The sequence below is a fragment of the Elephas maximus genome, chromosome 18, assembly GCF_024166365.1.
Source record: "Elephas maximus indicus isolate mEleMax1 chromosome 18, mEleMax1 primary haplotype, whole genome shotgun sequence".
In the NCBI taxonomy this organism is placed as follows: domain Eukaryota; kingdom Metazoa; phylum Chordata; class Mammalia; order Proboscidea; family Elephantidae; genus Elephas; species Elephas maximus.
In genome coordinates, this window is record NC_064836.1 from 60,757,365 (window position 1) to 60,770,922 (window position 13,558).

Here is a 13,558-nt window from a genome sequence, read left to right on the forward strand (position 1 = left end):
TAATTAATCTTAATTTGTTTGTTTTTGTGATTTCCCTATTTGAGTTGATATCAGGACGTTCTGTTTTGTGACCTTGTGTTGTGCTGATATCTGATATTATTGGTTCTCTGACCAAACAATATCCTTTAGTATTTCTTGTAGCTTTGGTTTGGTTTTTACAAATTCTCTAAACTTGTGTTTATCTGAAAATATCTTAATTTCACCTTCATATTTCAGAGAGAGTTTTGCTGGATATATGATCCTTGGCTGGCAGTTTTTCTCCTTCAGTGTTCTGTATATGTGGTCCCATTCCCTTCTTGCCTGCATGGTTTCTGCTGAGTAGTCTGAACTTATTCTTATTGATTCTCCCTTGAAGGAAACCTTTCTTTTCTCCCTGGCTGCTTTTAAAATTTTCTGTTTATCTTTGGTTTTGGTGAGTTTGATGATAATATGTCTTGGAGTTTTTCTTTTTGGGTCAATCTTAAATGGGGTTCGATGAGCATCTTGGATAGATATCCTTTTGTCTTTCATGATGTCTGGGAAGTTTTCTGTCAGGAGTTCTTCAACTATTTTCTCTGTGTTTTCTGTCCCTCCTCCCTGTTCTGGGACTCCAATCACTCGCAGGTTATCCTTCTTGATAGAGTCCCACATGATTCTTAGGGTTTCTTCATTTTTTTTAATTCTTTTATCTGATTTTTTTTCAGCTATGTTGGTGTTGATTGCCTGGTCCTCCCGATGTCCCAGTCTGCATTCTAATTGCTCGAGTCTGCTCCTCTGACTTCCTATTGCATTGTCTAATTCTGTAATTTTATTGTTAATCTTTTGGATTTCTACATGCTCTCTATGGATTCTTGCAACTTATTAATTTTTCTATCCTATGTTCTTGAATAATCTTTTTGAGTTCTTCAACAGTTTTATCAGTACGTTCCTTGGCTTTTTCTGCAGCTTGCCTTATTTGTGATGTCTTGAAGCATTCTGTAAATTAGTTTTTTATATTCTGTATCTGATAATTCCAGGATTGTATCTTCATTTGGGAAAGATTTTGATTCTTTTGTTTGGGGGGTTGGAGAAGCTGTCATGGTCTGCTTCTTTAAGTGGTTTGATATGGATTGTTGTCTCCGAGCCATCACTGGGAAACTAGTTTTTCCAGAAAATTCGCTAAACAAAAATGCAGTCAGATCCCTATCAGAGTTCTCCCTCTGGCTCAGGCTATTCAGATGTTAATGAAGCCGCCTGGGGAGGGTGGGGGAGGGAACAGAGAGATAGGAGAGTAGCACCTCAGAATATAGCCACAGTTGCTTGTCTTGCTTGGAATGACTATTATATCTGAGATTCCCATGGGCGCGTCGCCTGTGTGTGCTGGCTGTGTGGAGATTGCCCCCAGGGGGTCTGGCCCGCTGGAGTCACGGTCAGATCCTCCGCTTCCAGCCCCACGCCCAGCGTCAAGGCTCCCCTGCTGGGACGATGCACTCTCGACTCCAAAATCAGTCGCTGCCTCCTGGGGACTTTTCGTCCCTCCAGCCACGTGGCCGTGCCACCCCCGAGAACTGTTTGGGCCCCCTCCCGGGGTTAGTTCAGGTGGGTGGAGCAGCTCCCCCTGCTTGTACCGTGACCGAGTGTCCCGGCTGGGACGCTGTTCTCCCCGCTCCAATACCAGTCGCTGCCTCCTGGGGACTTCTACCGGCTGCGTCCCACGCCGCCCGCCTGAACCAGCTGGGCCCCTTCCCGGGGTTAGTTCATGGGGGTGGAGCAGCTCTCTGTGTTTATGCCGTACCTGCGTCCAGTCCAAATCCCAGCGGGACGGTTCCCCGGCTGGGACGCTGCTCTCCCCGTTCCAAGACCAGTCACTGCCTCCCGGGGACTTCTCCTACTGGCTGCGTCCCACGCCGCCCGCGGAACTGGCTGGTCCCCCTCCCGGGGTTAGTTCAGGGGGGTGGAGCAGCTCTTTGTGCTTGTGCCGTACCTGAGTGGTACGCTGGCTTCAGGCTCTGAAAACAATCGCTGCTTCCCCGTATTAGTTCGTTCTCCGTCTCTAAATCTGTGTTTGTTGTTCAGGGTTCGTAGATTGTTATGTATGTGATCGATTCACTTGTTTTTCCGTGTCTTTGTTGTAAGAGGGATCCGAGGTAGCATCTGCCTAGTCCGCCATCTTGGCTCCGCCTCAAATATTGGCAAATTTTTAAAATAGGGTTTTATCCGTACAAAACAAGTCTGTCAGCTGAAGGTCTGTGATTTAGATGGTATGGTCCAAACGGCAGTTTGTAAAATCTGTAAGTAATAGAATCAGCTCTGTGTTTTAAGAAGATAACAGTGGAGCTATGTTGAACATGGATTTTGGGTAGATGGTGCAGTAATAAGATTGGAGGCAGGAACGGTCTATTAAAAGTTTAAAGATGATATGTTGTTCTTGTTAATTGCCATTGAATAGGCTCTGACTTTAAACCATGCAGTATGTATTTGTTCCATTCAAATGACTGCCTCTTAGTCTTTGTACAGGGTCCTCATGAGCACAATCAAGTGTTCTGGAATTCCCATTCTTGGCAGTGTTATCCATAATGTGTTATAATCCACACAGTCAAATCAAATGCCTTTGCATAGTCAGTAAAACACAGGTAAATGTCTTTCTGGTATTCTCTGCTTTTAGTCAAAATCTGTCTGACATCAGCAATGATATCCCTTGTTCCATGTCCTCTTTGATTACGGGTTGAATTTCTGGCAGTTCCCTGTTGATACAGTGCTGCAACTGCTTTTGAATGATCTTCAGCAAAATTTTACTTATGTGTGATATTAATGATATTGTTAGATAATTTCCACATTCTGTTGGATCACCTTTCTTTGGAATGGGCAGAAATATGGATCTCTTCCAGTCGGTTGGTCAGTTAGCTGTTTTCCAGATTTCGTGAGCACTTCCAGAGCTGTATCCATTTGTTGAAACATCTCAATTGATACTCTGTCAATTCCTGGAGCTTTTTTTTTTTTTTTGCCAATGGCTTCAGTGCAGCTTGGATTTCTCCCATTTTTCTTGATCATTTGCTACCTCCTGAAATGACTGAACGTTGACCAATTCTTTTTGATGCAGTGACTGTGTATTCCCTCCATCTTCTTTTGATGCTTCCTGTGTCCTTTAATATTTTCCCCATAGAATCCTTTGATATTGCAACTGAAGGCTTGAATTTTTTCTGCAGTTCTTTCTGCCTGAGAAATGCCAAGCATATTCTTCCCTTTTGGCTTTCTAACTCCAGATCTTTGCACATTTCATTATAATACTTTACTTTGTCTTCTTGAGCTGTCCTTTGAAATCTTCTGTTCAGCTATTCATCATTTTTTCCTGTTGCTTTAGCTACTCGACATTCAAGAGCAAGTTTGAGTCTCTTCTGACATCCATTTTGGTCTTTTTTTTTCTTTCTTTCTGATTACTTTTTGCTTTCTTCGTGTATGATGTCCTTGATGTCATTCCATAACTCAGCTGGTCTTCAGTCATTAGTGTTCAGTGTGTCAAATCTGTTCTTGAGGTGTCCTCTACGTTCTGGTGTGATATGCTCAAGGTCGTAATTTGGCTCTTGTGGACTTGTTCTAATTTTCTTCAGTTTCAACTTGAACTTGTATATGAGCACCTGATGGTCTGTCCCATTTCTGACTGGTGATATTCAGCTTTTCCATTGTCTCTTTCCACAGATGTAGTCAGTCTGATTCCTGTGTATTCCATCAGGCGAGGTTCACAGGTATAGTCACCAGTTATGTTGTTGAGAAAAGGTATTTGCAGTGAAGGAGTCGGACCTGCAGAATTCTGTGATTTGATCTCTGGCGTCATTTCTGTCACAAAGGCTGTATTTTCCAATTACCAGTCCTTCTTCATTTCCAACTTTTGCATTCCAATCACCACTAATTATCAGTGCATCTTGATTGAATGTTTGATCAATTTCAGACTGTAGAAGTTGGTAAAAATCTTCAATATCTTCATCTTTGGCCTTAGTGGTTGCTGTTTGAATTTGAGTAATAGTCATATTGATTGGTATTCATTGTAGTAGGTGTATGGATATTATCCTATCACCGACAGTGTTGTACTTCAGGATAGATCTTGAAATGTTCTTTTTGATGATGAATGCAACGCCATTTCTCTTCAAGTTGTCATTCCTGGCATAGCAGACCATATGATTGTCTGATTCAAAATGGCCAATACCAGGCCATTTCAGCTCACCAATGCCTGGGATATCAATGTTTATGCATTCCATTTCATTTTTGACAGTTTCCAATTTTCCTAGATTTATACTTCATATATTCAACATTCCTATTACTAATGGATGTTTGCAGCTGTTTGTTCTCATTTTGAGTCGTGCCACATCAACAAATGAGGATCCCGAAGGCTTGACTCCATCCGTGTCATTAAGGTCGACTCCATTTTGAGGAGGCTGCTGCTCTTCCCCAGACGTACTTTCAGTGTCTTTCCGAGCTGAGGGGCTCATCCCCCAGCACTGTGTCAGACAGTGCTCCATTGCTGTTCATAAGGGTTTTGCTAATCTTTCAGAAGCAGACCACCAGGTCCTTCTTCCTAGTCTGTCTTAGGAAGCTCAGCTGCAGTCTCTGCACCAGGAGTGACTCTGCTGGTATCTGAAATACTGGTGGTGGAGGTTCCAGCATCATAGCGACATGCAGGCCACCACAGTGTGACAAACTGACAGACGCATGAGGTCTGTTTTTTACTCTATTTTAAATAGTCAAATTTATAAAATACCAGTTTAAGGGACATGCTTATTGTGCAATACTTAGAAACGTTTTTTATGTGTTCCATTTTTAAAAACTATGTTCTTACAATTTACAATTTAAAACTTTTCAGTCTTTACTAGTGATTTATTTTGACAAAAGGGAAAAACTATAAAAAATACAACTTTAGATTTCTTAGCCAAGTATCTGCTATATAAATTAAAATGTAAGGTTTTGAGGGATTTATTCATGCTACCTTATATGATTGTTAAATAAAATTAAATAATTTTCCATGTTCGTGATTAGGAAATATTTCTCCCTGTATGGAATTGAGAATTATTAAATGCATAGAAAGTACTTAGTAACTATAGTTTCCAAATAATTTATTTGAAAAGGAAGAACCACCAAATTTGGGCATTCTTCTTATGAGTGGCATAATGAACGTAACGTTAGTGTTTGAGAACCCATGTGTCACTTATTAGATATAGTTGGCATATGCTGTTATGTGTATGTTGACTGAGGGTTTCATGGTGGCTCTTTAACTTTCTTACATTTTTTTTCTATTGATTTTATTCATCCCTTATGTCCCTCTGGAAAAAATTAGATTTCGGATTTTCACTGTACTAGAGTGAAGTTTGACTATGTGCCTGTTTTAGATCATCCTTGACATGTATAGCCACCATTTTGGCACCTTGTATGCCACTGAATTTTATTGCATTGTGAACATTGGTAGGCATGAGTAATGTCATAATTTTTCATTCTATGGTTCTGGAACTTAGATTATTTCTTTGTATTTTCCCAATACTTCTATTAAGATCTTACTGAAACGATTTAACATTTTCTGAATGAATCCAAAATGATCAATACAGTTTTTTTTAAAACCAGATATTTCTATTAATACTACATGGCTATTATCTCTTGAGAATCTTTAAATGGGGGGCGAAAATTCAAAGAAGCAATGAAAGTTATCATTCACTTATTCTTTCTAGGAGTTTCTTTGAGTTGCTGCTGTTCTTTGGAAGAGATGAGTTTTATGAAGAGCCTTTAAAGGATATTCTTGGATCATTCCAGGTAAAACCGTTTACTGATTTACAATTTGTCTACATTTAAAACAAGACTTTATTCTCCCCCTAAAAATAGTATGTTGGTTATTTTGTAGTTCATGTTTTTATGTTTGCTAAAGTGACAATGGCTTAAGTGGAAAAAGCTGTATTTCTAAGCAGTTCAGAGCCCTGATTCCAGATCTACATTTGCTAAACCAAAGCCTACTAACACCACCCTTGTAGATTCCTAAGATAGGTAAATATTCTGGATAAATATTCATTTTTTTATTCCTATAGACTTTGGTTGCAAAGCCTCATGTACAACTCAGCCCTGGACTCCACTTGGCTAGATCAGAAGCAGGATGTTTTTCCCATGCTGCTTTTTCGCTTGTCTAGACCCTGATTTTCTCTTCTCACAATAGCTTTTACAAGCTAGAAGGAAGAAGATTTTTGTTGTACCTGGTGTATGAGAGAAGAGAGTAAATTCAGAAGGGAATGACAAAAGATCCAAGATCTCTCCTGTAGATGCAAGAATATTTGATCTTTTTACCATTTACTTGGGACCTACACCTAATACTGTGGCTCACTAATGTGTTTTTGACGTTATGTCATCAGCAGTTCTTTTCCTATGGAGTGGAATAAAGGAAGAAATATTTTGAGCTACCTCTAGGGGTATGGTGTTCAGACAAAATACATTGATTCCTATGGATTTAAAGGAAAGGCTTATGGCCAACCAGTAGTAGTGTTGTCTCCCAGAAGATCAGACTAACAGCAAAGTCATGCAATGCTTTTTCTCACTCAGGATTTTTATTTCATATTTATTGACAGAGAGCTTGTAGACTTAAAAAATTTTTATATCACTCTGGTGCATACGTAAAAACAGAAAAATTGTAAGCAAAATTAATTGGCTAAGGCATATCTAAAACTTCTTCACATTCAAAATTGGACTTCCAGATTGCTTTTCCACTCAGTCATAGATGCCCACATCTTTCTATACTGTTTTGTCTTCCGTGCCATCAGAAATGTTACTGATGTAGCATTTCCTAAAAGAAGTCATAAAGTAACTAAAAACCATTGATGCTGGGCTTTTAAGCTGGCTTTACAGTTATGTTTACCTAGCCATCTTTTGATTCTTGATTCCCAAAGGCTAAAAGAGTGCTCTACTAGTGTCTCTGGAGCCATGGTGACACAGTGGTTAAGTGTTTGGCTGCTAACCAAAAGGTCAGTAGTTCAAATCCACCAGCTGCTCCTTGGAAACCCTATTGGGCAGTTCTACTCTGCTCTGTAGAACTGTTATAAGTCAGAATCGACTTGTTGGCAACAGTTTTTTTTTTTTTTTGGTTTACTAGTGTCTCTTGGGCCCTCTTCTGAACCACTGATATGCCCTTGTGCAGATTTTCATGTTGTCCCTTTTCATGTCACAATGACATCATCACTGTGATGTCACAATGACAAAACTGTGTCATGACCATATGAATTCTAAGATGGCCTTGAATACAAAACATTCTTCAGAGGTATAAAAATACGAAAAAAAATGCTTCTTAGAATTAGTGAAACTAGGTACATTATATTGAACATTCCACTTTATCCCTTCTTATATTCAGCAAGAGGTAAAAATACCTGCTGTCATGGAGCTTATACTTTAGAGTTTTATTAAGTATTTAAAACTTAATTTTCCCTTCCATTTGCTCTTTCACACTTGTGTTCTTAGCAGTCCATTCTGAACTTAGAAAATATTTGTTGGGTACCTACTAAGCTAAGGACTAAGCTCTCAGAAAAAAGAAGAAAACACTGCTACTGTGAAGCTTACACTCTAGTATAGGGACAGAAAAACAGTAAACCAAAACTATACACATTAGAGTATTTTAGAAAGTGGCAAATGCCAAAGAGAAACCTAAAGCTGGGAAGAGGGATAGGGAGTCTTGGCATGGGGAAGACTTCAGTTTTAAATTTTTAAATGGACTGGTCAAGGAATGCCTCATAGAGCTGTCAGTTGAGCACTGATAGTGGGAAACACTGACGTGTTTGGAGTAGATGAGAGACAGTCCTTTACTTCTGTTTTTAGATATATAAAAAGGATAACATTTGTGAAGGGATATGTCCTCTATTGCTTCTCTTGTAAGCAGTTTCCTGCAGTTATCAAAATAGTCATTTCTTAAGGGTCATTGTATGGTTTTGGACCCTTTTCTATCTCCTGCTCTATCCTCTGAATATATCTAATCCTGGCTGAATTCTAAACCTTTTTTTTTTTTTTTTTTCCAATCCCTCTGCTGCCATTTCTGTCATTTTGTTGCTGTGGTTTCCTCTTCCTCTAAAATTCCTTTAGTGTCTAACTCCTACCTCCTAGGTGAAGTTTCACCTTTTTCTCCCATTTTATCTTTACCTGGAGAATCCTCTGTTTCCTGAACTGAACTACAGTTGTTGGTGCTTCCCAGCCTGTGCCCTTAGGAACCCAGAAAGGACTGTACGTTCATCATGTACAGCTCCCTCAAATCTCGGGTTTTATTCAGCTTTGAAATATTCAGGCTTTTAAGTAGCCTTTAATAATCCAGTGGCAATTCCAGTATCACCTTTTGAAATATGTTTGAATATTTTTGATATTTTTTTCTACTAGTGCAAACCCTATTGCCCCACATGGTTCATTTCTATACAGCTTTATACCAGCTTCAGATGGTGCTGTTTCTCCTGGAGCATAAACAGGCCAAATTCAGTGCTTCTCATACTTTAATGGGCATAAAGATCTTGTTAAAATGCAGATTATGACTCACTAGTTCTGAGTGGGGCCTACTTTTCTAACAGCTCCCAGGTGATGTTAAAGGTATTGGTCACTGGACCACATTTTGCATCAAGAGACTAACATTCACTTTGCTGTATTGGGATTAACTTTCCTCTGTTTTTCCTCCATTTTCCAACTGTGAGTATCTCCACTTTGCCACTCACTAGTTGTCATCTTGATCAAGTTATATGATTTCTATGTCAGTGTCCTAATTTGTAAAATAGGGACCATAATTGTACCTGCTGCAGGACTGTTGTGAGGATTAAATTAATGCATTTGGCATCACTGCTGGCAAAGTGATCATCCAGTATATATCACTTTGCTTAAGACAGGCAGTTTAGCCTACCTGGTGAAGGGTTTGGCCTCTGAAGTCAGATTGCTGGGATTTCAGATTTTTTTTCTGTAAGACCACAACCTAGCTCTTAAGCTTATTCCATTCTTCCATGAATTTCTGATCTACAACACAAGCTATTCAGATAGAAATTTTTATATCTTCTTGTCTGTTGACTATAATTTTTCCTCTTCCTTTTCCAAGAGGAAACTTCAGTCTTTAGAGCTAGATGTTCCATTTATTGGCTTCTAAAACTTTCTTATCTCTTGACTTCTGATAATCTTTCTTTACCTCAACACAAGAAGATAATGCATTTTATATATGATGTACCTGCCCCTTTCTTATTGTTTTTAACCTGTTAATTGGTGAACTTTGCTACAGGCATGTGGTTGAATTCATACACTGGATTCCCCAAATCCATCAATTAAATCTTCTATCTTAAGAAAGGTTTATTTAAGATCATTGATCTTAAATGACAAAATGAATGTAAATGTAAAATGAGGGAAAAATTAATTATGATTGCTGGGATCTAAGATGAGTTATTTATGCCAGTACTCAGGGATGAAAGCAGATTGAGGGATGGGGCAAACAATACTTGCTTGACTGAATGTGGTGAAATAGAGAAGGGAAAGAGAGAGGGAAACCTCCCAGTACTGTCCAGTAATAATCCCCTCCCTCTACCCACAGTTTATCACAAGGGCTGAAGGAAATAGCAGATGGTGGGGTGACCAATCTTTTTCTTGTTAGCGTCTTAAAAGTGTACCAGGTGTGCAGCAGAGCCCATAGAACTGAAATTCCAATGTGAATATTATGCCCACATTAAAAATGGGGTATATGGCTCTGCATGAGAACAGTCCCTATATTTAGAGAGTGGGGGGCACTACCCAAACTAAATGCAGCCTGCCCCAGTATCTGGAAGGAAGAAAGCCTTGAGGAGATACAGTTGTCTCCCAGTACAGCTTTCTCTTTACTCCATCATGGGCCATTGTTCCAACTAATTGAACTATAGAAATAAAAACTTTTCCCTTCTCTCTCTGTTTGGGCTTGAAGGATTCAGCAGGAATCTACCCAGCCTCTAAACCTCTAACACAACAGTTCTCTGTTCAATTTGCAAAGATGACCAAAGAGAATAAACACGAGTTATGTGGAAAAAAATAACCCAGTTAAAAATAAAAAGATTAAGTATGTTCTTGGTGAGATTGTGTTCAAGATTTCTTTCACCAAAGAAATTGCAAAAAAGAGACAACCCCAAAGAGTATGTGGAAGTGAAGTATTGTATAGAGATGAAGCTACTAAATTAAACGTTTAGTAGAGGCAACTAACAGCAGATTAGTTCTAGTAAAACCAAGTCAGCAAAGGAAACAAGCTCTAGAAATTATTTTTCACCTGAAAGAAAAAGGGATAAATAATGAGAAAAAATAAAAGATACGGAAGATAGAGCCAATGCATACAGTTCTAGAAGGAGAAAACAGGATGGCATAGAAACAATATAAAAAATAATAAGGGGATAGTTTAGTTTGTCTAAACTGAGGAAGGACTTAGGTATCGTGCAAGATTAATAAAAAGCAAGTTATAAGCAAGCCATATCTTATTACAGTTTCCAATTTTGAGGATAAAGAAAAGTTCCTACAAGTGCATGACCCATGTAAAAACAAACAGTATTCCCACAAAAGAAAAAATAAAATCAGGCTGGCAACAAACTTCTCCATAGTAACAAATGGCAGAATAAATAAACAATGTCTATGGAGTTTTTCAAGGGAAAAAAAAAAGCCATGATTTCATAATACAGCATCCAAGGTCTTATGGTTCATGAGAGAGGGTAACAGAAATAGTCCAAATACTTGGAAAACAAACCGATTACATTTCTTTTATGAGGAAAACAAATAGTCAAAGAGGTGTCCCAACTGATTGAGAAATGATCAAAACAAAGAATTTAAGAATGTAATTGTCACACAATAAAAATAACTAGGACTGAGCTAAGGAAACAAAAAAATTAGTAAACGGTTGTTAGTATGGTTATCATGAAAATCCTATTAGAGACAATTCTGGAAAAAGCAAATGCATTTTGTAAAAGAAGCACACGCACAGTAATCTGGAATTAAAATCTCAGATTACAGTATTGATTGGATAAAGATAAAAAAGATAGAAGGAGTGGCCCAAGATGGTGACTTAGTCACACATGCCATGCTGTCCCCCTATAGCAGAGAACTGAGAAACCAAGTGAAACAAGTATAGATGACAGTCTGGGAATCCAGAACAGCAAATGGAAGGATGCAAAATTAGATTGAACACCAAAGGGAAGGAGACAGTGAATGAAAACAAAAAACAAGGAGACTTATGCACTGCAGGTGCCTTGCCAGCTGGGCTGGTGCAGTTCGGCCATCTTGAGACAAAATGAGCAGTGTTCCCAGGTGAGGAGCACAGGAAGGCAACCTCATGGAATGCCCAGTAGGAGACAGAGATACTGTGTAGTCAAAACCAGAGCGAAAAAAGGTGAGCAGAACATGAACTGGATCTAAGGAAGGAAAGTCCAGGAAGGTGAACAAGAACTCTAGGGATCCAGGTGACTATAGAGCAGGGAGGAAGCCAGGAAATAGGGACAGAACTACTCACTAGCAGTGGCCTTTGATCATTTGGGCAAATGGCATTGGTGGATTGGATGATCCTTGGAGTGGTGGCTTGAGGTCCCCCACCCATCTGGACTCTGGACAGCTCCTCCCCTCTTGCACTTAGTTGGGGCTGGGCCCTGATTGCTGGTTGCACTCTTCGGGGAGTGCCCTGGCGCCCACGCCAGAGACTGGGGGAACACGTTTCCCCCGGCCCCCCCACCCTCCCAGTGACCAGTGTGGGCATCCCCTCATCCCCTCCCGCCCCCCAGTGATCTCTGACATGCGCCCCCATGGGATCTGTGACCTGAGGCTTTTGCCTGCTCTTTCCATCCCTGTGCCACCCCACCTGCTTGGCAACTGCAGTGCACATTCCTGCGCTGTTGGGGCTCTGACTGGAGGCTTGTGGCCACTTTGTCCATCCCCGCACTACCTGCCTGCCTGGTGATCTGCTGCATGTGCTCACGTGCTGTGGGACCTGTGAATGGAGGCTTCTGCCTGTTCTGCTCACCCCCGAGCCACTCCGTCTGCCCAGTGATCACTGGTGTGGGCTTCTGCCACTACGTCAGTGACTGGAAGCATGAGAGTTCTCTGTCCCTCGCGGCCCCATTCACCGTGCAGCTGGCAGTGCAGGTTCCCATGCCACCAACCCGGAAATCTGTGTACTCTCACCCCAACCACTCAGCAACTGGTGGCACGCAACACAAAATGCCTAGCCCAATAACTGGTGAGAGCGCTCCATGCACACACATCCTGGTGACTAGCTGGACAGACACATCACCTCATCAGTAACACTGGTCACATTCTAACAGGCGCCATCTGCACATCTGCCAAACAACAAGCAGGGAATCATACTGCCCTCATCCAGTGTCCGCTGAGCTGCAGCATCACATATCCCACACCCAAACAGTTCCTGCAAGCTGTCTGCACTTGCACTAAAACATCGTAATACCCCACCACCTACTGAGACACCAGTTTGTGCACACACAGCAGGTCTACCCTATTTGGGTAGCATTCTCTCACAGCGGATACAGAGATGTCCTCCCCTGCTCTCCAGAAAATGCAGTACTAGCACTAACCCGAAAGAATCACAGGGTCCCACAAGGGCTGTGCAGGGACTCTGACCACCCAGTACTTGTCACCCAATATCAGGGAAAGAAACTGCCTTCCCATTTCTGCTCAATCCTGTAAAGGAAGCCATACAAAACTAACCACAGAAGACTCGTATGTGGGTTAGACCCAGCATACCCACTAGTGAGAGGAAATCACACCCATTTCACAGACATCACCAAAGTCACACGTAGACCAGAATCACAAAACAACAATTAAAATAATACAAAGGAAGAAAGACATTCTAAAGAGAAAGAGAATAAACAATGCTCTGGATCCATCAAAACAAACAAAAAAAGAGCACAAAATAAACATATATACAATCAATGAAGAAATAATAAATTAACATCTTAATACCTCAGAGACAGCAGACAATAACAAGTCATATGAAGAAACAGGATAAGCAAAGTAAAAGGACAGAAAACCTTCCTGAGGGAGAAATGGTAGTAGAACTACCTGATAAGCAATTCAAAAGACTTATGTTTAGGATCCTCAAAGAGATCAAGGAAAACACAGGTAAATTCCTAGAAGTTTTCAGGAAAATAATACAAGAACAAAATGAAAAACAATTAGAAACCATACAAAAGCAATAACTAGAAATCCAGAAGATTAACAATACCAGAAATAATGGAAGGACAAAGAAGTAAAGTTGAATCAATAGAAGAAAGAATAAGCAAAATAGAGGACAGAATCCTTGATAATAATTTGTTTGCAGAACAATCTGAAAAAAGAGTGAAGAAAACCTAAGAGTTATGTGAGACACTATCAAGAGTAATAATTTACACATAATTGGAATTTCAGAAGAGGGGTAGGAAAAAAAAGTACAGAAAGAATTTTTGAAAGTTTATTGGTAGAAAACTTTCCTGAAATCCTGAAAGACAAGAAAGTTTTCATCCAAGAAGCTCAGTGAGCACTATACAGGATAGATCCCAAAAGAAAGTTACCAAGGCATATCATAATCAAACTTTTTAAAACCAATGACAAAGAATGAATTCTGAGAGCAGCTCGTGAA

The 13,558-nt window shown here is 40.1% G+C and overlaps 1 protein-coding gene across 2 annotated transcripts in view; it reads left to right on the forward strand.

Moving 5' to 3' along the window:
- ZNF654 (zinc finger protein 654) overlaps positions 1–13,558 on the forward strand; it is a 104,830-nt gene that overhangs the window by 57,468 nt on the left and 33,804 nt on the right. For both annotated transcript variants that reach the window (XM_049858186.1, XM_049858185.1), the window contains exon 3: positions 5,670–5,751. In XM_049858186.1, the coding sequence (XP_049714143.1) occupies positions 5,670–5,751 (82 nt within the window). The remainder of the gene's footprint in view (positions 1–5,669; positions 5,752–13,558) is intronic.